This window comes from Xiphophorus maculatus, chromosome 3 (genome assembly GCF_002775205.1).
Source record: "Xiphophorus maculatus strain JP 163 A chromosome 3, X_maculatus-5.0-male, whole genome shotgun sequence".
NCBI lineage: Eukaryota > Metazoa > Chordata > Actinopteri > Cyprinodontiformes > Poeciliidae > Xiphophorus > Xiphophorus maculatus.
The window spans coordinates 30,509,925-30,536,312 of NC_036445.1; the positions used below are offsets into that span (position 1 = coordinate 30,509,925).

The window sequence follows — 26,388 nt, forward strand, 5'->3', positions numbered from 1 at the left end:
ACATTTTTAGGTTAATTTTACACATCTACAAGGAAAAATGCTGATATTTTCTGTGGACAAGAAGTAAAAATTTAAAATTTCCTTATTGCCAGCATAAATTTCCAATGTTAAAACTAGAATATTGTCTGACATTGTAAAGTCAGACATTTGCAAGGGAGAAAAACCATTTAATTTCATGAGAAAAACTCAGAGGTTATCTAAGATTATAAAGTCAGACATTTGTGACAGAAAGTAGCAGACGTTTTCTAAGATTGAGATGGAAATGTGAGGAATGCACTTGTGGATATTTTCCAGAGTGTCAGACATAGATCTTGTAATAGAGGTATAAAACGTCCGGGTCCAGTCTGACTGCAGCCATATGTCAGCTTCCTCCTCACTATTTCAGGTGTGTATTCTGGATCTGGTTCGAGGCATTCCTGGTGAGTCTGGTCCCAGGAGATGTCTGATAATGAACAGAACTCAGGTCTACCACTGACACTTAAACTCAAATGCACATCTCTTAAATTTACCACTTGAACGTTACTGGACCTCTGGAACATTTTATTTAAAATATCTGAATTTATAATCTCTAAAATTGTATAATTTTCTTCTTGCAAATGGATTAGGATTAGGGAATATTCAAGTTTTTTCTTATAAATATGTGAAATTAATCTCTAGATTAATCTAGTTTTGAATGAGCCTTTCTGTAACTTCTCCTCATGACCACTAGATGTCTCTAAACACCAGTTGTCAGATTGAAGTTGAAGTATCTGAGACACAACTGTCCGGGTTCCAGTACCAAGCCCTCTGTCATGCTCCTGTCCTCTGCAGGTGACCCATTTCTGCCTGCCGCAGCTGCTCCCTCTGCTCAAACACTCCATGTCCTACCTGCACGAGATTTTTGAGTTCTACGAGGAGATCCTGACGTGCCGCTACCCTTACTCCTGTTTTAAGACCGTGTTTGTGGACGAGGCCTACGTTCAAGTGTCATCCTATGCATCGATGAGCATTTTTAGGTTTGCATGGAAACAGAGGTCTCGTCTGCAGATTGTTCCATGTGTTGTAGGTTGTTATTCATGCAGTTTGCTTTGTGTTTCAGCACCAACCTGCTCCACAGCCCTATGATTATAGACCAGACCCCTCAGACCCGACGATGTCTGGCCCAGGCCTTGGCCCAGCAGTTCTTCGGCTGTTTTATCTCCAGAATGTCCTGGTGAGGCGTAACTTGTTTCGTTATGCGAGGACAGAATCTCAGACTAAACAAGTGTTTGTATTTCACCTCTTTTCCCACCAAGTCCACCACCATGACTCAGCACCATACTGCCTCTCCAGTGTGGTCATCTTAGGGTAGTTGCTCCAGAGTCTCTGGAGGTTTAAAGCATGATGTAGTTGGACTCTGAGATAAACCTTGTACACCGCATGTATGCATAATGGATAAGAACTGTCAACATTTCTTGGAGGAGTCTTGCAGTAACATGTAAACAATCCTCAGCAGAGGCTGACCTTCTTTTTCAACTCTGCTACTATTTAGCCCTCAATGCATTTAATGGCTGCTGTTAAGAGATTTGCAACAATACTCAAAGTTTTATGGGTTCTTTTTGTCAGTATGAGAAATCATAATCTGTCCCCTCTATGTACCAGATTGATTGCTATGAGAAGCTGTTTTATTCACAGACACTGAGCACACCTAAAGTTATGGGGAAAGGATGCCTTATAACAGGGGCTGACACTTCTGACCACTCCAAAAGCATAAAGCAGACTGCAGCTGAGGGCATTCTGGGTAAATAGAACCAATACAAACTCATGAGTCAAGCAGTAGTGAGAGAAATGGCTCATGGTTTTTTGCCAAAAAGAAGAGAAAATTTCAAAAAAAAATCTGATGCCACTAAAGTTTTGTTTACATTTCTTGAAGAAGGAAGTTGTGTTGTTTCCTTCAATTGTTCTCGGTGCAGCGCCCCCACAGGCGGGGAGGGGAACAGGTTGCTGAAAGGTTTGGTTGGTTTGACACAATGCAGTGTGAAAGGGAACACCAGCAACTGAAAATGGAACAAATACTGCCACTTTGCTCCCCAATTGAACAGAGTCTACCGGACTATCAGGTGTGAAAACACCCTAACAAATAGACTATTACTCCATATATTTCCACATATTGTAGGAGTGCTGTCTGTGCCTCCTCATTCATTTTCTCCTTTTCTCTTCATTCCTCATTTTGTCTGGCCTTGAAGCAAACATCACATGTGGTGGGGCCTTCCCTCTATGTGGTGTTTAATGTTCAGCAGGCTGTTGTCATAATTTTTAACAGAGCGTGCCACTGCTGTTAGCAATTTCTCAAAGCAGGGGCTCACTGGGGCCCTTAACTGAAAACAGGCCAGACTCATTATCCTGTCAGACGCAAAGAAAAGCAAAACTGCTCTTTACCACACCCATCTGTGTTAACTGACAAATGGAGGGGATCTTTGTTAGCTTGAAGGTCTCCACACGCTTCTGTGTGTCCAAGAACACAAGCTGCTTGATCCTCGCTGACACACACACATGTGCTGCTCTCATGCTGTTTCTGACTCTGTTGTGCCTCTATATTCCTCTTAGAGACATACAATTTTCACTTAGCTTCATAGAGGACAGCTGGTTTGTAAACAGTCTACTCAAAAAAATGAAGGTGTTGATTTTTGTTTGTTTGGGGTTCCTGAGAGAAAAATGATCCATCATTGTGAATGATTCAGCAGTTCCTTGAACAGTACGTCAGCATATTCACGAGATTCTGAAGCACATACTGATGTACGTAAAGAGTCCTGGCAGGCTGTAACCATGGAATGTATGGATGATCAGAACAATAGCAGGGTTTTTGAAACTGGGAGAAAAAAATGAAAGTTTATGTTCATACCCAAATTCATTGGGAAAACTATAAATTCTTATTTCTCGCTGTCCAAAGGTGAGGAAAAAAATAACATTCAATATATTGCAGCATCAGTATAAAGAAAACCATTCAACACTAACTGTAAAAACTGAAATATGTCTATAGATGTGTTTTTGCTGATTACTGAACTAATATTTCTGAGAACTGTGGATCCTCCTGAAGTCTTGCACCACTGATCTCTTGCCACTGCACCAGTGGAGACTTGAATGCAGTTGTAAATAGTGAAATGAGACTAATAAGGCAATTATTCACAGGTTGTTTCCTGGTTTTTATGGTTTAAAAGCCACAGACTGCAACTTCCAGTTGTTTGAAAATGTGTAGGTAGAGTTGATTTTAAAAAACTGTGTTGATTCCTTCCACTGGAAAGGAAGAGGGAAAAAATAAACTTTGACCTGGATTACAAATGGCTATATGAAGATACCTCTAATGACACATTTATAATGCTTACAGTCTGAAACTGAATTATTATCACTTCTATCTCAGAGGAAGTTTGCAATAAACCACAGATCTTTTGCCTTATTTCCACTGAGCAGTACGGCATGGTTCGATGTGGTTCAGTACACTGTAGCCCCTTCTGCACAGATGTGCCTTTAACTGGTTCTTTCCCTGTCAGCCCTGGCCAGATTCGTCTCCATTTGCCGATCCTGTGCGGTTCCTCCGCGTTTTAGGAATTACCTTAGGAACAAGCTGGGCCAAGCTGGGTATTGTGCGCAAGTGATTCGATTGGCAGCTGACTAGTGGTGCACCGATTTATCGGCCAGCCAATTTTCTTAATTTTGGGAGATTGGTAATTGGTCTATGTTTAAATGTGAAGCCGATCTTAGCCATCGATCTTAGCCACTGCCTCAACAAATGTTGAAAAATCAACCACTGTCCTGTTCTAATATCTCCTGAGAGAGATTTGACTGTTAGCCTAGTCCACCAGGTCATGTCTGCACATTTACAGTTAACAATAGTCACCCAATCTTTGACAACTTTGCTATTTTTAGTGACATTTCAGACAAAAAAAAAAAGGTATTTGCCAGAATTTGAATCGGCAGATCAGGGTTTTTACAGATTGGTAATCGGCAATCAACCAGAAAACTGCTATAGGTTCACCCCTACAGCAGACTGCATTTGTTGATTGGCCAGTGGAATCACATCACTGGATGAGTAAAGGCAACACTTGCAGAAAAGGTCATACAGCGTTGCATCAACTGGATGGGGCGATCCGCAATGAACGGATAAACCGAGAGATTTAGCAGAAACTGACTGCCCAAGGGAACAGCCAAAATGACATCATCATGGCGTCGACCACAGCTCCTACATACTTACAGCCCGCCCACGTTCCGGCCCATATTCTCGCCCACATAGTGGGGAACACACCACCAATAGAGAGACATCTATCTTGGCTAGAACTGAACCAGAAATTAACCGGCTAGAATTAGAATTGACAATAGCGTTGTTGTTTTGAGCACAACTGTGGAACTGTTGACTATTATCCTCTTAGAAAACTATTTTGTTTGTGCTTTGTGTGTCTGCAGCAGAGTTAGTTTTCCAGTAATAATGACCTCCTAATGAGAAACTTTAGAAAAAATTATTTATTTCTCAGATATTTTCCCCCAAATCTAAGGCTGAAAATCTGATTCTGTGAAGCTGAAAATAATGAAAACATGACCCAGTAGTTATACCCTCATCCAAGGAGGATAAATCTCTTTTTTTGTATTTACTAATAGTAAATGTGTAGATAAAATCAGCTCTGGTAACAAAAGGCAGCCAAGGTTTAGCACAGCATGAAGCGGTGAAACCACCAAGGTTGAATCAACCTATTGTGCCTCCTTTTAACAGGCTAATAAATCCATGATGATAAAATTATGTGAGCAGTGTGTGTTGTGTCAAAGACTGCCACAAAAATACCCAAAGGGCAAAACCATCTTACAGAAATGATGAGGCAGCTCAAGTGTGGCCTTCATTGATTCTGAGTTGCCTGGGATGAGGAAGCTAAGCTGTGTGGGCTGAAAGGAGATGGAAATGACAAACGGAGTGTTTTGGAAACTTGACTTCACATCATCGCATTAAAGCACATTACCTCATAGTCAGTGCTGGATTATCAATGTGAGGTCACTTGGTGGCTATTAAGTCATAAAGGAGCTGATTCACTTCCAAAAAATGAGCAAATGTGTTCCAGGCACGTCAGCCTGTGTGGTCATATGATGATTTAGGATCAATGTTCTGCCTGTTGGTCCTTAGGAGGAATAAGTTGCATAATTCAATTCATCCAGATTGAAATTAGAGCTACAAGTAACTACAAATTATTATAGTTATTAATTATTCTGATGATTAATCAGATTTTTTAAAAATGACACAGTCTACATATTTTTCATTTAGTTACTTAAAATCGTTTTGTACAATATTGGCACTACATTCAAATATGAAAAATAAATAATTCAATTTTCTTATTGAAATAAGAAGATAAACATTTGTAGCCTAAAATGGAATAACATAGCATTAACAACCTGGTGAAGCTAAAACTAGGCCACTTGAGGAGTTTTGGCTAAAACCTATTTACTGATAACGGTATTTTTATTGCAAAACATATATTAGTGCAAAACATGTATTTTGTATAGTTTTGACTTGGTTACTGTTCTGAATATGTTGGGGTATTTTTTTCAGCATATTCCATTTTGTGGAGTCTGTATACTCCAGTTAATGATTAATTGATTACTGTATTAGTTGACGATTATTTCTATAATGGATTAATCACAATTAAGTCGATTAATCGTTTCAGCCCTAGTTCTTCATGTTCATTGTTCACATTGACATTCATAGTTACACATTCTGAACTCAATTCTCAACTTCAAGAACTACTTCTCCCTTCATTTCTTATTATGCCTGACAAAAAGTTTGAACTTCATGTCAAAGGCTTTGGTGGCTTTTTTAATGTAACTGACCATAATTCAGAAAGAAAATATGGATAAACTGAAGCACAGTGATTACTTTCTGAGTGCATTCCAATGCTTTTGTCATTAAAAAGCAAAAATGATTAAAAGTTTAAATGAAAACGGTCCCAATTTGAATATAAATGTAATTTTGGTCACTTTTAACCGTCTTTTCGCCATTCCATCAAGGCAGATAAGTTTTGACTTTTTTGAACTGTCAAAAACACAGACTACTGCTGTGTAACTGTACACATATGTTGCCTTGGAAAAGGGCCAGGCATTAGCAATCGCTGCACTTTTGCTTATTATTCTACACAAAAAAATTCTAAAAGGCTTATTATTCTTTACATAAGGGAATTAAAACACTACAATCACCCTCTTTAAAATCCTGATTCTGTTGAGGCACAGTAGCCTAAAAAATCTTCAATCACAGACTACAAACAAGACAGACTACATTTGTATTAATTGGACTGTTGCTTCCTGAACGCTGGTCTGAGAGAAGACTGTAATATTAAATACAAAGCAAAGCAGAATGTAACTATCCAGACTTTACTCCAGAAAAACAAGTATATACCATTTTTTTAACAAGTTCAGGATGATCTGTACCTACTTCTAAAAACCAGCGTCATTCAGAGAAACTCCATTCATTAGTGCATATCTGTTACAATTTCCCAGATAGTTTGATTGAAACACACATTGAACACATTCAGCTGTTAGACAGAAGGCCTGTGACACTTTGGAAAGGCATGTTTTGTCTCTTATAACCGATGTTCTCCTGCAGGGCTGATGAGTGGGTGTTGAAGGGCATCTCTGGCTACATTTATGGTCTGTACCTGAAGAAGACCTTTGGAGTCAATGAATACCGGCACTGGATTAAAGAGGTAGCTGCTTTGCTTTCAACTGTTCCTACTGAATTGTATTAAGAGCCACAGAATCGTAGGGAAAAAATAAATAAAATCTCCCTCTGATGTAAAAGCTTATAACCAGTTGGAGCTCCAATAACCCACTTGTTTTCTGTATGAATGTAAGGAAATAATTTCAGACCGTTTTTCTTGGCTAAACTTATGTGTTTTTGTCTCATCTTTAAACCAGATGAGCCGTTTGGTTAGAAAAGGCTGCATTAAGTTCAACCAAAGTTCTGCTGCCATAATCAGCTCAAAGAGAAGAAACATATTCAGTATTTTTTTTTCTTAAAAAGTTAACAGAGGCCTGCAGAGTCTGAAGTTTTATTGCATTTCAGAGTGGAAAAAATAAACAATGGACAATGTTGGACTTTTGAACTTTCAGGACCACTTTAGCTTTTGCTGTAGATTGCATGTGGAAATCATAGCAAACAGTCCCTTGACATATTCTAAACAAATATTAAGCCCTTGTTAAATTCAGCTCTTTCTATCGGACTTGAAGGAATTTAAATAACGTAGATCTTTGACAAAAATGTAATTGTGATAAACATGTTTTTCAAAATGTTCTTTTCTGTGTTTGTCAGGAGCTGGACCGGATTGTGGAGTATGAATTGAAGATGGGGGGTGTTCTGTTGCACCCCACCTTCAGTGGAGGCAAAGAAAAGGACAAGTAGGGACTTAATTTGTTTAAAGCGTGTTTCAGCTGTTGCTGAACGTTTCCACCTAGGATATTTTGTGTTTAATTTATAAATTTTCAATATGGGGATCTGAAAGTCTGATTGTTTATAGAGATCATGCTTCGTGATTCAGGGCGGCCAGAGTGCAGCTATGGTCTGAGGATGCAGATCTCTGCCCACCGTAACAGTAGAGTCCACAATGTGATTAAAACTGTGAAACCAGGCTAATACAGAACTAATCTGACATGTTGCAAAGTGGTTATGGTCTAAATATTTGCATTCCAGCTCCAACTGAATGGAATATTTAGTATTTAGGAAAAAAAAGACTTTTATTTAGACTTTCTCCTGAAAACCACACAAAGAAAGGCCACATCAAAGCGCACGCAGGGTCAGTGTGACGCCTCCCCACTGTGCACAGTCCCTCCCCCGGACTGTGCACAGCGTAAAAAGAGCTTGCAGGGGTTCAACTGATGGGTTAAAAAATGCAGCGATAAATGTTTTCTTAATTTAGGAATTTACCATTCCTAAATTATTGTTAAAATGTCTAATTTACGTGTAAAACAAAATTACTTATTTTAAACTGTCCTGAATATAAAAACCTGGAAAACTGAGATGTTTGGTTTGAGACAATGAAATATTTTCTTTAACATTTCTAGGACAACATGCAGTTTTACATTCCAAGCTTACCAACTTAACCATGTTGATGATTAATCACAATGTTCATTCAATTCTTTAATGGAATGACAGCACATACTCAATTAGTATGTTTTTTGTAGGTTTTATACTAAAAACATATCAAGTTATGTGTCACTACCACCACCCATCACAATAGATATTGGGATATGAATTTTGTGCTATATCACACATCCTTAGTGAACCCTTGGTAAAACTAATCTGTGTGAATAAGGCTTTACTCTGTAAATCATTGTGATGTTCAGAAAACGAACCCAGTACCTGGAGGAAGCCACCTGTTGCATCCTAGCTGACCCAGCTTCTCCGTTTTCAGCCCCACTCCCCACCTTCACTTCTCCATCAAGCACCCCCACACCCTGTCCTGGGAGTACTTCAAGATGTTCCAGTGTAAGGCTCACCTGGTTATGAGGCTGATTGAAAACAGAATCAGCATGGAGTTTATGTTACAGGTATGACACTGCCATCACATCACACTCCAGGCTTGTACTTTCCCCTTTTAAGCCGGAGTTGTTCTCCTGTAGGTGTTTAACAAACTCCTGAGCCTGGCCAGCACAGCTTCGTCTCAGAAATACCAGAGCCACATGTGGAGCCAGATGCTTCTGTCGACGCACGCCTTCCTCAAATCCATCTCCAACGTCTCTGGCAAAGATATCGGGCCTCTGATCAAGCAGTGGGTGTATCCTTCCTCATGCTGGGATTCAACCTCATCCGTTTGTCACAACAAAGGCAATTATCAAGATATGTTGCTGCTGAAAAACAAAGCTTCTTTGTTAAATGCAAAGCAAACATGCTCTTGTTCCATCACCTCTCAAATTACAACCAAGTGTTGTTTTTTTTTTCCATGTTAGAAAAAGTTTCTCAGATTTTTGGAGTTAGTGTCTGTGCACACGTCAAGCCCCTTAACTCTTCATGTGCAGAGATCAGAGCGGGGTTGTGAAATTCTTTGGCAGCTTTGCTTTCAACAGGAAGAGGAATGTGCTGGAGCTGGAGATCCGCCAGGACTACACGTCCTCTGGAACTCAGAAATACGTGGTGAGCAACACAACCGCTCAGCCTGCAGAACACACACATGTTCTACACACCGTTATGCTCACATTAACAGTGACCTGGTGGCTTCTTCTATAGGTTTACATCAGTGAAATTGACTTGGTTTCTTTAAAGAGACTGAAGCCTGAATCAGGCTCAGATATCAGGTGTTGTGTGTTTGTCTGCAGGGACCCATCAAGGTGACGGTCCAGGAGCTGGACGGCTCATTCAACCACACACTGCAGATAGAGGAGAACAGTCTGAAACATGACATCCCCTGCCATTCAAAGAGCAGACGGTGAGCTACACTAAAATGCACAAATCAGATTTACAAAAATCAGAATCAGAATTACAAAATGACAAAATTAAATCAGAATTATGAAAATAAATTTGCTTAATGGAATGGAAACATCACATTTATCTTGTGAGCAAACTTATTAATTTATGATTTTAACTGAATGTCTTAACACTGTGATTTCAAAATTTTGTTTAGCAGAATATCAACAAAGATTTGCACACATTAGTAATGGAAACGTGGCTACTGTCATCACTTTTTTGCTGTTTCAGCATTTAAATCAGTAAGGAGCAGCATTAGCTTAAAGGCAAATAAGTTATTTATAATCCTGCCAAATGTGGACAAATTGTAATGTTTTTTGTTTCTTGTTTTGTGGCAAAAATGTAGATTTCTATTTCTTTTTGGGAAACGTGTTGCTTTTTGCTGGTGTAAAGCTTTTTTTGGTGACATTTCCAGAAACAAGAAGAAGAAGATTCCTCTGATGAATGGAGAGGAAGTTGACATGGATCTGTCGGCAATGGAGTAAGAGCTTCAACTCTTTTAAAAGAATTTCCTGTAAGAAGCATTGGCCTGGTTGTGTATTTTCACCTCTCCATGGACTCCTCCGCAGCGCCGACTCTCCACTGCTGTGGATCCGGATAGATCCAGACATGTCCATCCTGAGGAAAGTGGAGTTTGAGCAGGCCGACTTCATGTGGCAGTATCAGCTGCGCTACGAGAGGGATGTGGTAGCACAGGTAGGCTGGGAATTGGTCAGGGTCCGTCTCCTAGCAACAGGCGTCTGTCTCTGGACGTTTGCTTGGACAAATAAGTTCTTCAAAACGGTGAACGCCGATTTTGTTCACAGGAGGTTTTTAGAATAAATTTTCATACTTGTAAAGTTGGAGAAACATAAAGTCTTCTGTAAATTTAGGACACGGCTGCAGGCTTCTGCCTGAAGGCCTCAGATAGCTTTTTGAATGTCACCCTGGGTTTCACCCTTTTAACAAGACAAACCTTCTTCAGAGGGTGGAGTAATAGTGTTGAAATCATGTGTCTGATGTGATACATGTGATAAAGTATTCCTCACTAGAAAGTAGACCTGCCACGATTACAATAATAAATTGTTCCGGAAGTTATTGCGATAAAAGGGAATAATGTTGTTTTGAGACCATTTCTAAGTAGTAGATAATAGCGTAATAATGCAAGAACACATTCTTGAGGATCAATAAACATAGAAAAATAAATATGTAAACCAACAAAAATAGCAAAAGAAAATTTATTATGTAGTCTCTGAAAACTAAATTGTCCTTCATAAAAGTCTAGTTGAGACCAGAACACCAAACATCCAGTGTTTGGTAGAAAGAGACAAAAGAGAAAAACAATAAATCATCAAATTTGAAATTATTGAGTTTGTTTGAATTTCTCATCTGGTTAATAGATCTATTGCTTATTGCAACAGGCCTGTTACAAAGTGTATTTCTTAGGCTCCATTTTACAAACTTTTTAAAAGTTTTTTTCTCTGCTTATAATTGAGCTGTTATTCCGTGAAGTAATCTCAAATTTCAAGGGACAGAGAAATGAATTTCTGGTTAATCCTGCTAGGAATCTGTCCAGTAAAAAAAGCTGATGATGTGTCACTTATGATAGACATGTCCTGCAGAAGCATGTCTTCCTCCAGAGGAAGAAAAGTTTCTGTTGATGGTGATCAGCAGTTGGGATTCTCCACATATCCAACCAAGTGCATGGTGCTCCAGAGGCTAATTACATCCACATAGGTTCCCATAGCAACACTCACACTGTATTAAACATAATTCAGATTTTCTGCTGGTAACTACCTAATTACAGGATGATACTGAATGATTCAAATGATTCTGTTCCCTGCAGAATGCTGTCAAACATACAAACAGTCTGCCAATATGCTCTCGTCTTTGTTCCTTAAATGACAAGCTTTCATTTAGATGGCTACCTCATCTTCTTTGTTTTGCAGGAGGAAGCCATCACAGCACTGGAAAAATTCCCAACTCCCGCCTCCAGATTGGCTCTGACTGACATCCTGGAGCAAGAGCAATGTTTCTACAAAGTCCGCATGCAGGCCTGCTTCTGCTTAGCTAAGGTTGGTCTCTCTTCACTCTCTTCACGATCAGGAAACCTGGAAGATTGTTGTTTTGTAGAGGCACCAGCTGGAGCTGCTATTTTCATGTGGAATTGCTCACAGTAAAGCCTTCCTAGATAGAGAATGGATCCCAGATAAACAGCAGGTTTGTTTAAGCAGCAAGCTCTGCTTACCCTGGTCACATCAGTTCTAGTTATCACAGCAGTTCACTGAGATGAGCGCACTTCTTTTTCACCAACCTGGGTGAGACAGGTGAGTAACCTTTACAGGATGATGCACCATGCTCTAAAATTCTAAAAGAAAGCGAGAGATAAAGGAACATAAATTTAAATTTAAAATCTGAAACAAATCATTCTAACTAATCAATCAATTGATGTTCCTCTTTTTTTTTCTTTTAAGAAAAGCTTCCATCAATTAATACATTTTTAATGTAATCAAGTATTTTTTTAATGTTGATTCTATGAACTCAGGGTTTTGTCCAAATGGGACAGGAGAAAGTTGGTCCATTTGAAAGCGTTGTGGTGTGTAACGGGGTTGATGCTCGACGCGCACTGATAAATCTGTCCCAATTTCCTTACATGTGAAACTAGGGCTGGGTGCTATGGCTTTACAAAAAATGAATTGTACCAAATTCAATTTTAATCTTTTTTTTTTTTTGCTTTTTTTCTTAAAAAGTAATGGCAAATGACAGAAAATATTTTCAAAAAGGGGCTTTATTTCAATCATCCCTTCTGTGAGCTGTGGAACACACTCGTCAAAACAAGATGGCGGACCTTGGTGGGACTGACATCATCAGAATGTCAGAGTGACATCATCAAGTATGAAGACCCCAGGAGTGTACTGCTGGAAAAGATCCAGATTTCCCTTGAATTAAATTTTCAAAACCAGACAAGTTGATAATTTGTTCAAATGGATTTGTCACCCAGCCCTACTTCATGCTGATCTGATCAACTGTTAGAAAGGTCTGAACATCGGCCTCTGTCCCATTTGCTCTGCCATGAGAGAGGCTGACTGGCAGCGCCACCCACCACTTCATGACGGCACATAATTTTATTGCTCTGTTTAGCAACTTCTCAGACAAAAAGATATTGGTACATGGAAAAATTGGAATCGGTGCAGGCCTACCAATGAAGACTAACACTAGTGTTTTCCTGTGTGTTCAGATATATTCCTGATCACGGATGAATTTCTTTGCCATTTGCAACATGCATCTTTCTGTGTTTTTTTTTTTAATATGCCGCCTTTTGGCTAATCATTTATTCCTCTCCACATTTTTCTTCTCAACTGAAAGTGATCCAAGCCAATCAGAGGTTCTGCCAGGTTCATTAGAGAATTAACATGTGCCATACTTCACTGTGTGGTGAGCCTGGCTGACTCATGGTGGATTCAGAAATGAGAGAAAGCTGAAAAACGAGAACAAAGAGGTTCAGTTTGTAGCTTCAGAGACTGACTGGACTCACACACACACTTTTTACACATTTTCACTTTTAAATGTCTCTGTAAAGGCCACCTCTTAAAGTGAATGTTTGGTTCCAGTAATATTGTGAAAACCCAGAAGGGCCACCCATCAGTTTATCTCTTGCTGCTCTGAATAATCCCATCATGTGGCTGCAGGAAATTCTCCTTTCTCTGGATTTCGGCTTGGATTTCCATCCTACAGGTTCCACCTGAACCAATATTTTCACAGCACAATAAACTAACTGTGTGGAGGTTCAAATGGACGTCTCACGAAACCCCGACAGACTGCGTCGTAATGCTCTTATGACACACACACTGGCTCGACCAGCGAGCTCAACACACTCTGTCATGTACATAAACATGTTTGCACTCCTAACGTTGACCCAGGCTCACCACAAAGTGAAGTCTGATGCACTGTCATGAACTTGGCTGCTCTCTGATGGGCCTGGATCACGTTGAGTTGTGAGTAACAATCAGAAAATGTGGAGATGAATAAGCAATTAGCCAAACGCTGATGTGAAGAAGAAAAAGGCCAAGCGTGATCAGCCGTGTTGGTGAATATATCTGAAATCAAACTGCTGCTGCCGCCTCGCTTTATTTTTCCAACTAAAAACAACATCCCGTGTCAGTGACCCTGGCCCCATATTAGCACATTTACATAAATTCCCTAATATCCTGTTGAAGCAACCGCTGGGCTGCAAACCCACGAACTGTTTAATTTGTGGGCCAGTTCTCACCACAGCAGCCAGAACGCACAGAAAGCCCATTGTTGCAAGAGTCCCAACATTTTTCACCTTTGGTTTCTGTGGCACACAAAGCAAAGTGTTTTCGGATTTCAGCTTTCATCGTCCTGTCTCAAGTTTGTGTCTGCAAGAACATTGTTTCCAGTTCCTGTTTAGGTTTAATGCAGCAGCTGACCTGAACTCCTACTGACCGAGCTGACTGGTCTCACTCTAACAATGCAGATCGCCAACTCCATGGTGAGCACCTGGCAGGGTCCACCCGCCATGAAGTCGCTCTTCACCAGAATGTTCTGCTGCAAGAGTTGCCCCAACATCGTCAGGACCAACAACTTCATCAACTTCCAGAGCTACTTCCTACAGAAGGTACAAACTAAACTACCTGTTTAGTTTGATTGTTGAAATAATCGTCAACTAATTTACTAATCGATTAATGGTTAACTGGACTATGCAGATTTTAAAAGGGCAATTTGCTGAAAGAACAACAGATTCAGAGCAGTAATTCAGCCAAAACTGTATACAAATATATACATTTGCATTTAGGATATAGAAAAAAACCCTTTGTGTGCAAATATGTTTTATGAGCTTCATCTTGTTCATATTTTGTTAATAAAGAAGTCTCTTATTAAACACCTTTAGCATAAATCTAGCATAAAGGCCTGATCTTTCCACATGTTGATGTTAGAAGTATTTGTAGTTCACTAAAGGATTGCTATTGTTGCATTTTAGGCAATAAATAGTTTATTTTCTTATTTTAAAAATAATTAAATTATTAGTTTATTTGCATTGTCTTATATATTTCTAATATTGTGTAAAATAAGTTTAATTGGTTAGATGAAAAATCTGCAGAGTGTGGCAGTTTTTTAAAAACTGATTAATCATCAGAAGAATTATTAAAATAATGGTTAACTCTGAGCTAAACACAGTGTTTGGTTTCTTCATCTTCAGCTTTCCATTATTCCACTGAGCCTGATTATCAGTATCTGATTGATTTCTGTTTCTCCATTTGCTTCAAAGACTTCTAACATGCTATGTATGTCGCGTCATTCATGTCAGACGATGCCGGTTGCCATGGCGCTACTCAGAGATGTGCAGAACCTCTGTCCCAAAGATGTCCTCAACTTCATACTCGACCTCATCAAGTACAACGACAACCGAAAAAACAAAGTAAACACTTCCTCTTTAAGTGACTGGGCAAATACAAAGGCACACCACACCAGCCAGAAGTTAGTTTGTGGAAAACATATGTAAACATTTAGCCATAAAACACATAGACATTTGTTATTGTAAAATGTGATTAAGTGCCAGCAGTTACATAATTTATTAATTTTCTGGTCATTATCCAGTTTTTACGTTAACAGATAAGATGACATTCGTATAGCAGATGTTTCAGGCGTATAGTTCTAGAACGGAGGTTTTGGTCTCTACGTTAAACACATCCTACTCTGACCTGATTATTCAAAGCAATGCTTGAGCCAGTGTGAGCATTCATTTTCCATACATCACCACCGTAAATCATAGCCAGAAGAGCCAGGAAGAACAAAGCAGTTTCTGAACAGCATGAGAATCTCTTTCTCTTCCTCTCAACCTGCCTCCAGTTTTCAGATAACTACTACCGGGCTGATCTGATCGAGGCCCTGACCAACTCCCTCACTCCAGCCATCAGCATCAACAACGAGGTGCGAACGGTGGACAACTTAAATCCCGACGTCCGGCTCATCCTGGAGGAGATCACACGCTTCCTGAACATGGAGAAGCTGCTGCCGAGTTTCAGGAATACCATCACTGTTAGGTACAGAGAGGAGACGGTCACTAGTCTTCATGGTTTCTCCTGGCAGCGCTGCATCTCAGTTTACAGAACAGAGAAAGAAAAAAATGATATATATATACACACATAAAATTTTCCTAGAAAAAAATGTCTTCGAATAATGAGGAAAAAAAGTTGTTTTAGCAAGATCTGATGTGACTACCTCAGTCTGTGAGATTCATTCTGTGAGGTGGACTCAGTGGTTTGTACAAATTAATGCTACTGACAATATAATAATTTGATGCTGATGTGTTAAAAAGATGAATTATTAAGTATTAGCTCTAAAATTGATACCAAAGTAAAACTTCACAAGATGGTCAACAGTCCCCATTAAAATTTTTTGTTATTTTTTATGTTGGCATTCTCATAAAATTACTACTTCATTTTAATATTATGAATCTATTCAAGTAATATCATGACTTTATCTTGTAATTAAAATAAAAATATATATCTTTCCCTAATATTCCATCATAGAGTTGAACTAAATTCGGAATCCAAATAAACAGAAGCTATAAACCACAGGGTTTCTGTAGTTCATTGATGAAAATAATCCTTACTTTCCAAAAATTGAATCTTCAAAACCCAAGAATTTTCTCATTTAATGAAGTTGATGTATCACCCATTCCTACTCATTTGTTTTGAATAAAACAATAAAGCTTAAACTTTGTGACAGTCGTGGATGTAATGTCTCTGCAGCTGTCTGAGAGCTATCCGCCAGCTTCAGAAGAACGGCCACATTCCCAGTGACCCGTCTCTCTTCAAGGCCTACGCTGAGTACGGACACTTCGTAGACGTTCGTGTTTCTGCTCTGGAAGCTTTGGTCGACTACACGAGAGGTAGGAAGTCACGGACGCCTTGCTGGTTCCTGGCATTTTTCTGAAAGTTGTTGATGCAGATCTTGAAAAGCTGAGATGTCTCTTCTGTGTCTCATCAGCAGCTTTACCAGGTAAACCTCATTACTGCCGTGTTGGAGCCTCGTTGGCTTTCAGAAGTGCCTTAAATTTAAGTAATGTGCAAAAAACCATTCTTCAGAGATTCTAATGAAAATGGCTCCACTGTAACCATGAAGGGATGCACATGTCTAATAAATCTCCTCTAATATCCGCCAGGTTGTTTGTCAGAGGAATGTTTGAAATAATATAATAAAGGTGTATGTATGTCCAAATGCTGAAATGGCAAAGAAAAAAAATTTTTTACTAGTGGCGTGACCATTGAAAGTTCCACACTGTCATCAGTACTAGCGGAACAAGTCAGCATTGGCCAGGGGGCGGGGCTAATGACCGGGCCCTTTATACCCAAGGGGTTAGGGTTAGGGTTAGGCGCAACCATTAGTCAACCATGCCTGGGGCAATCTATATAACCCTACATATATCGTGCCACACCTCGTCACGTTTAGCATGTTAACCTGTGGTCCGCTTCACCCTGCTGATCATGCTGGGTGGAAAACTGACTTTGATTTAAGATTTAATTTGGCTTCTAGACTTTTTTTATTTAAAAAGTCCTTATGATTAACGATTAAAGAGGAACCATGATGTAGCATGGCTTCAATTCCTCACCGTCTCCCATCCAGTTAGTTTTTATACGGCAGCTTCAGGCCTGGTTTTGTGCGTACGCCACCTTTATAAATGAGACCGCTGATCTTTTGAGTGAGCGCAAGCATGTGCTTTTGGAACAAGGCCAGTCCGAGCTGGCATGTCCTTCCATTCCTGCTGCTCAGTTCTCTCCCTGCTGTGTCTGCATGATTACTGTTTGTTTTCTTGCTGCAGTTGAACGGAGCTCAGCAGACCTGCAGTGGCTGCTTGACATGGTCCAGAGTGACCCTGTCCACTATGTCAGGTCAGCACACAGTGTGATTCTCACAACTTAGAACAAAAGCATCTTTATAGGTCAACAGTTGTACAATGTAATGTCAATGTAATGAATATCTGTGTAGTGAAGCATGAGAATATGAAATTATATCGGTCTCAAGTTTGGTATAAACCTTTCTGTCTAAAGGTTCAATTATTTTTTGTAGAGTGTGTGAATATATGAAATATTTTTATTCTAAGAATCATAATATTAATACTTTATTTGAAATGTACATGATCTAGTCACTAGTAGAATGAATACATAAGTATTAGTGATAATACCAATATAAAAGTGATATGATATCTAACTACTTTAGATATTTAGGTTTTCTTTAACTGATAAAAATCTTTTTTTTTCTTTTTTAGCACGACGCTTACCATGAACAAATCTGAACTTTAGGATTTTCTGTCACTTTGGCTTTTATATCAGAAGTAATCAGCTGACAGACTAACACACACACTCTTGTTTTCCTCTCCAATCAGACACGAGATTCTGGGCATGCTCTGTAAGAACCCACCGTTCACCAAGTCAGCAGACTCTGGTCTGTGTAATGAAGCTCTGGTCGATCAGCTCTGGAAACTTATGAATTCAGGTGAGGCAAACACACACACACCCCTCCAAGATTAAAGACAAATGGAATAACTGAGATCTTAGTGGAGCTCAGTTTAAAGTCAGTCTTTTGGTGACCAGTGATACCAGTAATGCCTTACTCCAATATGATCAGTTTTTTGCAGTTGCAAGTAATCTTATGATTTACTGTTTCCAAACCAGTCATAATATTAAAGTTATCCTAGTGACTGTGGGTTATTATTATGTGCTAGTGACTTAAGTTTCATCTAGTTTCAAAAATACAACTTCATCAAATTTAAGTTTAATTTATATAGTTTAAATTATATAAAACTATGTTTTATATAAATTATAGTTTAGTTATAAACATAGTTTATAACTAAACTATGTTAGGAATCAAACGGCTTGTTGTTAGCAGTATGTACATTTTCTAAATTTGAATGGCTCTTTGTAGTGAACGGATGCTGAAAGTTCCATTTACTGACTACTTGTTAAAGGATTAATCGGTGATCCCACATCAGATTATTTTTTCAAAGTAACTATGACAACACTGTTGGTGACAGACTCAAGTTATAATAAAGACTGAGTGAGTAGAAAAGGCCAGTTCTGTCTTTGGGTAGTGAGGTGCAACTTTAACACCAGCTAACATAAATGCAAAATATTCATGAGAATATTTTACACTTTTTAAACTGGATCAGACATTTCTTGTCACCTTGGCTTGACCTTATGACCTGTGTACAGGCTGAGTTAGCACACCTGAGGCAATGAGCGAGGCAGTCACAAAGCCGAGTGGGTGAATTGGTGTGACATGGTGCTAGCAGAACGTAAACTCACCACAGTACTGTCTCTGGATGTGGAAGACTTGCTGCCTTGTGAAGAAACTGAGGCAGATTAAAGAGATGGCATGTCACACACTGATAAAAAGACTTCATGCAGGCTGATGACAAACTCAAATAGAATCAGCCTTTAGAGTCCATGTATAGTAAACCCACAGCTACAATTGTTCAGCAGGATGTCACTGCACTGATGCATGTTCAGTATTTTAGCTGGGTTTAAAGGACCTGACTTTAAAAACTTGCAACTGCTACCTCTCTGTGTTTTTAGTGTCTCTGTAACATAATAGTAATGATAATGATCAGTTGGGTTTGGACATAGGGCTCTTTGGCTTCTTTTTCACTAATACAACAAATTAGGACTGAGCTTTTCCCTCCACTCGTTTGGTGTAGAATCTGACCACAGCAGGCTGATTCTACCACACGTAGAGTAAATAACATATAGAGGTTCAGTTACTGCATGCTCAGTTTCTTTACTCAAAAACCGCTTAAACAGTGCATGTAGCAGAACCAAGAAACTTTTTTTTTTCAGAACATATTGCCTGGGTCAGAATGTGTACACAGCAGCCTGTCATCAGAGAAGATGAACTGCAAACATATGTATATCTTGTTCTCTTTACAAAGAAGAGGATAGGGTTAGCAAATTTATGGCGATATTGTTGTCTTTAATTTCAGAGCATAGTTCCTGAAATTAAATAGCTAGAAGAACCTAGTCTAATTTTAACAGGCTCTGTCACTCATTAAAACTCCTTCTCACGGTCTCTGAATGGTGTGGACCTTTCAGTTCTTGAGGTTGCATGATGCACAGTGGCTTTAGAAATTACTAAAACCTCAATTAGGGTTTGTGGTTGTAAAGTAGATTTCACAAGTTTGCACATCTTTCTTAAAGAGCTAGGCTTTCCTGCTATGAGAAAATCATAAAAAAACCACAAAAAAACATTTTTCCAGATTCTGCTGAAAAATAAAAACTTCTATTAGAGGGGAAATGTCAAGAGTACAAAAAGTGGAAAACACAATTGCTTAAATGCTACACTTTGATTTACTACTTTGCTGAACCACCTTTCAATCCATTTACTGCATTTAGTTCTCCTGGGTACACACCCATTTTCCAATGATAAATCAAATGTCAAGTATTGCACCACTTAAGTCGACATTATGTTGGCGTATCTCTGTTAGATTCATTCTGATTTAGTCCGTTTTCTGGTTGAGGAATAGGTGATTATTCCCCCTGGTCTAGCATACTGCAAGAATGTTGCTAAAAGTTTTGAAACTTTTTGGATGGTTGATATGATACATAAACATAGCAACTAGATGTGAAAAGCCGATTGACATCTTAAAAGCTCAAATAACACCTGCACTACATGCAACTCCGTTCAATTGATTGAGAGGTGTGGAAGTAGAGAAACATCTGAAACATGCTGGACTCAGCAGTCACAACAGAGCACAGAGTTAGCTGTGGTGACTGTTAACTCTGCTAAAGAGTTAGCTTTATATGTTTCATAGCCAATATATAAAGTAGTGGCACAACAATCGAAGAGTAATGCAGCCAGTCAGCACTGAAGTTTCTCCTACCTAACATTTATGCCTTAGCAAGAACTTTTGTTTTGATTTTATGTCCATTTCTTCATTTAAGGGCATTTGAGAAAACACATTTGAGAAAAGTTTAGGTTGGGACCATTTGGAATTGGTGATGTGATTGTCAAGCTTATTTGTTTTACACATTGCAGCAACAAGGCAGTTCAAAGTGCTTCATGTCATAAAACCAAAATACAGAAACCAGTTATAAAATAAGTAACAAATATTAAATCAAATGCCGTCATTAAAATCAAGAATAATCATCATCGGATATGTTGATCAATGTTCCACTTATTACTTATCTAAAGCAACTCTAACCAGGAGGATTTTTAGCCTTGATTTAAAGGTGTTTTTTTTTGTGTAGTTTTCTGGAAGTTTGTTCCAGATGTGTGGTGCATAGAAGCTGAGTGCTGCTTCTCTATGTTTGGTTCTGGTTCTGGGGGTGCAGAGCAGAACCAGAACCAGAAGACCTGAGAGGTCCGGAAGGTTGAAACAACACCAGCAGATCTTTAATGTATTGTGATGCTATGCTGTTAAGTGATTTGTAAACTAACAACAGTATTTTAAAGTCTATTTTCTCAAAGGCAAGACTTTAGATCTGGGTGATGTGCTCTGTCTTCCTGGTTTTAGTCAGAACACCATCAGCAGCGTTCTAGATCAGCTGCATCTTGAGGGTTGATTTTTATTTTTTTTAGACAGACCAGTGAAGACACTGTTGCAACTAAAGATAAACACATGGATGAGTTTCTCTAGATCTTGCTGAGACATTAGTACTTTAATCCTGGAGATGTTCTTCAGGTGATAGAAGGTCAACTTTGTAATAGAAGGCTCTGAAGGTTCAGATCAGAGTCTATCACTACACCCAGATTTCGGTCCTGATTGTTACTGATTTAGTTTTAGCTTTAATAACTGAAACTGTAGTTCTGTTTTACTGTCAGGTGGCCCAGATGAACCTTTAACAATATAATTAGCAGGAAAATGTTTAGAAAATCAGTTTAGTCTTTGAAAACAAAATGTTTCACTACCTCAAGGACTCTGGAGTTAAAACACATATTCAATATTTTAGTGAGTGGATTTAGAATTTCTAATAATCGGAATTTTTAAACTAAGAATAAAAATAAATTCTTGTGAGATTTTTTTTGGTAGCATGAACTTTTTAAAGTTATGCTTCTGGAATACCTTGAATGAGGAAAAGGTAAACTGTGAGTTAATATAAATATATTTTTTAAAATCCCTGGTCACATCTGGTGGAAAGACTGACCCACCGTTATCTGCAGCTTTGGCTAAGGCTTCATGGATGATGTGCAGGCGGTGTAGCCTAATCTCTTTTTTACGACAAAAACTGAGCTAAGCATGCTGATGTGCTCTCAGACCAACACTAACACAGCCACCCACTTAGAAAGCTGTGTACTTCTGTCAGACTGTTGAAGCCTTCATTATTTATGCACATCCTCCTGTTTGGTGTTTGGTTTTTTTTCTCACATCGCTCTTGTTCTGTGTAGGAACAGCAGCATCCAAATAACAGAGCTCACATAAAATAAGCTTACTGTCTCTGTCTGCTGTTATTATATGCTGTGTTCTGTCAGTCAGGCCTTTGGTCGGCTCTCTGGTTCACGTCTCCTTCCTTCCATTGTGTCCTCCGGTTTCATTATTTCTTTTCCTTCCAGGGGGTCCTGTGTACCTTTCAGCTAAGCTAACCAGGTCATCCAGTGGTAGAGTGCCAACCCAAATACCCACCACCTCAAAAGCCAAATACCAGTATATGTTCACAGTTTCAGTTTCCCTCCAGCCCCTGGGTTCTTGTTGCTGCGTCTGATTTACAAGTGGAGGAGGATGGGCTGAGTTATTTATGATGATTACTTTCAGTGGACGGCTGTTTGTTGGCCAGCTCGGTGTGGGGAGCTGCACGGCTCTGCTGCCAGTTTAAATACGTAGTGACCATTGTGGTCAGCTTGAATAGCGTGTAATGAGAGCGTGCTGGTTGTTCTGCTCCCCCCCGCTGTATTAAACACTCTGACAGGATGATGTTTCACCAACTGAAGGTCAGTCCTGTGAGCATTTTCAGTTGCTGCTGCCGATTTATTGCCCCCATGCTCTGCAGCCACAGTCTGCCCCCACCCCCATTGTTCGGCGCCGGACCGTTTGGGTCAGCTTCAGCATGGCTTATTTAGCCCCAACCCAACTACTCAAATGACTCCTAACTTGGACCAGTTGGTTCTGCTGCCATGGAGGGTCCATTATCTTGCTTTCCATTGCCTCTGTGGGGCTGTTTAATAAAAATGTGTGGCCAGGATGCATTCATGTACAGAAACACAGTAAATGTGAGGGCCAAAGTGCTGATAGGTTTTCCAGATGGATGCACAGCTAGCTGAACTGATCAACGAAGGATGCACAGGATGCACCAACGTAGCTCATTTAACCATGATAGGAAAATGTCGCTGGTAATAATCAGAACTAACCAATTTTCAGCCTTAGCCACACTGAGCGGGCCGGAAACTCAAAAGTAGAATTCTTTCTGATCCTTAAAAGCACCATGTGTAATACTCTATGGGACAATGCTTTTCGGTGTAGATCCTGTAATTGAGTGAAGTCCTAAAGTTCAGGATTCCTGAAAGAGACTCGCAGGAAGTGCAGAGATGAATGAAGCTATTTAAAAACCCAAATGCATTTTTTACAACGTGTCAACGCATCCCTGATGTTCATTTAGTCTACGAAAGACTGAGACTTTCAGTTCAGTTCAAAGCTACTTTATTTTTCCTAACGGAAAATTTATGATCATAAACTCATATCATGAAAGTATCGTCAGAGTATTGTTGAAGATGGTGAGGCCTCTGACTGAAGACTGCTACTGTATGATGGTCTCATGACTGTTACGAGAGCTCAATGTCCAGGCAGCAGAGATGATATTCCTCAGTAATGTGACTTGGATGATACCATCAGCTGTCAGCAAGGTCTGCTAATCCACCTCCTCTGCTTTTGCTGCTCCTTTTTAATTCTGGCTGGCTGTGTAGTTAGAAAGTCGGGCAGAGAGACGTTGGAGTTGCGATATGATCCTTGTCCGTTCTAATGGGTGGAAGAGTTGCTTTGAACTTCCTCCTCCTCTCTGCATACACAGACGCCTCCTTTTCAACTCCTCTAGGATCTGGGGTCGTAGTTCAGATGTTTTTGAGATATTAATCAGCTGCTCCCATTTGTAAAAGAAAAAAAAATAATTATGATGTCATCTGCTCCATTTGAGCCTTCAGCCCCCGTCATGGAAGAGTATGGATTTAAAAATATTTGTTGAAATCTCCCTGTTGAGGGTATCTACACTCTGCAGGTTATACATACAGAAACAGCTGCTGTAGTAATGCTAACCAACCTTTTTTTTTATCTATGGAACTCTCAATTGTTTTCTTTTCAAATATTGGTATTACATTTGCAGCTTTCTTTTATGCACAGTTTGATCAGTTTCATCTTAGGTTCATATAGATAATGGCCAGCAACAGCAGAAAGGCTGCAGAGAAAATTGAAATACTGTTCTTCTGTATCCCAGGTACGGCTCATGACTGGCGGCTGCGCTGCGATGCCGTCAACCTCTACTACACGCTGTTCGGCCTCACCCGGCCGTCCTGCCTGCCGCTGCCGGAGCTGGGCCTGGTGCTCAACCTGAAGGAGAAGAAGGCTGTCCTCAACCCCACCATCAAGCCTGAGCTCGGAGTCAGCGTCGTCATGGACACGCCAGCCAGCATAGGCATCCATGGCGTGGGGATTAGCTATGCAGCTGTGAGTAGCTGCTGTTTGTTTCTGGGCTGTCGGTACATTCAGAGCATTGATGTTCAGTTAAACAGGAAGCAGGACAAATGATGTCACTGTATAGGTTTTGTTATACTGTGTTGTGTTCTTCAGAATAATGAACTGGATACCATATAAAAGCTAAAGTAGCTGATGCTGAGGAAAGTGCATATGTGTGTGTGTGTACCTTTGAGGTGGACGAAGAGCCAGACCCTGTCTCATTAGGGGTGTGTGGTGTGGGCCAGCCCCCTCTGGGCCTGAAGAGGAAGGCTGAGACCCCTTTGGGTTCCCCCCCAGAGCCGGGGCAGATTCTGCAGCACCAGGAGGATGATGGGAGAGCTGGACGCTACAAGATCAGGGTTAGCTCATCCTCTGTTCTTAAACCAGCTGCTGCTTTCAGGCTCAGTGAGGACACAACTCCTGAAAACTATCATCCAAATCACTCCCTGCACAACATTCACTTGGATTTCTTTATTCCTTTAAAGAGTAAAAATATTCAAATCTCTTTTACTCATAATTATACAACAAAATTAGGCTTTCTTGTGAAAAAAACCCCCAACAATAAATAACTCTTTTACTGTCAAATGGAAATCAATTTCTACAAAATAATGTGTATATAAAGATATATATTTTTAAGTTACATACGGCAGCTTTCAAGGTCATTAATTATCAATAAAAGCTGATTTATGAAAGTAGAAGAACAAAATGAAACTTGATCTGAACAGAAAGATAGAAGACTAATGCATAGAATGTGCTCCATCCCAGATTCTCTGCTTTAGTCTGATGGATGGAGGTTGAATGATCAGTTCTGTGTTGCAGTTCAACACCATGGAAGAGGAAGACATTGACATGGAGACGGTCCATGACAGTCAGGCCTTCATCCACCACCAGCTCAACCTGTTGGAGAGACCTTCCACTCCAGGTAGGAGCGTGATCCATGACCATGCATGATGTCACTTCCTCTGCTGAGCTTCATCTTCCTCACCTGCTCAGGTAAAGAGCCGCCGCTGGTGGAGCAGTCCCTGCTGTCCACGCCCGCCACGCTTGCTCCGCCGTTCTCCAAGGAAACGGCCTCATTGTCCTTCAAGCACAGCGGTGACCACGCCCACCACCACCACCATCACCACCATGAGCACAAGAAGAAGAAGAAGAAGCACAAGCACAAACACAAGCATAAGCACAAACATGAGAGCAAGGACAAGGAGAAGGACCGGGACAGGGACAGGGACAGGGACAGGGACAGGGACAACTCGTACGCCTACAGCAACAGCCCGGCCAGCGGCAGGTCCCTGCGCTCGCCCTCGCTGTCCGACTGAACATCTGGACCCCGTTTTTCTCCCAAGTGCCAGCAGTTTGCTCAGGATCATTTGCAGGCATGTGTGTGACAGGCGCCAACACACACATGTGTGTGTCCACGTTTGTGTTCACGTGTGGCGCAGCTGCTTCAGTAGAATCAGATGAAACATGAGCTAAGCTGAGGCTGATGTGTCAAACAGTTGAACCCTCCAACATCCTACACACACACACACACACACGCCCACACACCATCTTAGCTGACCTCAGAGTCTCTTCCTCCCAAGCGGAGCCACCACTCTGGTGAACCTCAACCCAAACCTCAGCCAGCGGCTCCTGAGGTCAAACAGAACATGGAACGGGCTCCTGGGGGTCCATATCACTGACTGCTCTGTGCCGCCATGGGCTTTGTTTTAATGCCTCCGATTCCCTGTTGCCCTCAATGATTTAAGAAATTGTTGTGTTTTAACAAGTCGGTTCCAGTACCGCAGCGGCTCTCTGCGACTGGTTTTCTATAAGCAGAATAATCAACGTTTTTCCTCATGTTCTCTGCAGCAACAATAAAAGCTTTCAGAGAAGAGCGGATATCCCAGAGATCGTCACAAACAGTTACTGTGCTGCCAGCCTCAGCTCTGTTGCCCACTCTCTGTTTCAGCTGGTAGAGCTTGTTGTAGCAGAAAGTCTGAAACTAGATTTGGTTCTACAGAGGAACATGGTTCTGGTTTTAAACTGACCGAAACACAGCAGGTAAAATCTATATGCAGCTTTGGTTTTAATTGATCTGACTTTGGAGTTTTGGTTCAAAATTGTTGGAAGGAAAATAAATTATCTTTTTATTTTTGGGAAGTCGTTTGTTCTATTGAGACTGGCCCAATGCACGATGTTCTTTTTTTAAAATTGTGTCTTGATTTTTCCCTCCATCGGCTCTGGCTGAGTGGAAAGTTACTGAAAAGCACTGAAAACTCAGTTTTTCCTTTTAATAAATGTATCAAAA

At 40.1% G+C, this 26,388-nt stretch overlaps 1 protein-coding gene across 1 annotated transcript in view; it reads left to right on the forward strand.

Annotated features, from left to right (window-relative positions):
* taf2 (TATA-box binding protein associated factor 2) overlaps positions 1-26,388 on the forward strand; it is a 30,985-nt gene extending 4,597 nt beyond the window's left edge. Inside the window, exons 7-27 of the mRNA XM_014474386.2 lie at positions 811-995; positions 1,079-1,192; positions 6,593-6,692; positions 7,298-7,383; positions 8,397-8,532; positions 8,605-8,759; positions 9,001-9,115; positions 9,298-9,407; positions 9,861-9,926; positions 10,015-10,141; positions 11,374-11,499; positions 13,923-14,063; positions 14,754-14,864; positions 15,296-15,489; positions 16,201-16,340; positions 17,271-17,340; positions 17,835-17,944; positions 23,863-24,092; positions 24,296-24,460; positions 24,921-25,023; positions 25,095-26,388. Of these exons, the coding sequence (XP_014329872.1) occupies positions 811-995; positions 1,079-1,192; positions 6,593-6,692; positions 7,298-7,383; positions 8,397-8,532; positions 8,605-8,759; positions 9,001-9,115; positions 9,298-9,407; positions 9,861-9,926; positions 10,015-10,141; positions 11,374-11,499; positions 13,923-14,063; positions 14,754-14,864; positions 15,296-15,489; positions 16,201-16,340; positions 17,271-17,340; positions 17,835-17,944; positions 23,863-24,092; positions 24,296-24,460; positions 24,921-25,023; positions 25,095-25,417 (2,907 nt within the window). The 3' untranslated portion in view covers positions 25,418-26,388. The remainder of the gene's footprint in view (positions 1-810; positions 996-1,078; positions 1,193-6,592; positions 6,693-7,297; positions 7,384-8,396; positions 8,533-8,604; positions 8,760-9,000; positions 9,116-9,297; positions 9,408-9,860; positions 9,927-10,014; positions 10,142-11,373; positions 11,500-13,922; positions 14,064-14,753; positions 14,865-15,295; positions 15,490-16,200; positions 16,341-17,270; positions 17,341-17,834; positions 17,945-23,862; positions 24,093-24,295; positions 24,461-24,920; positions 25,024-25,094) is intronic.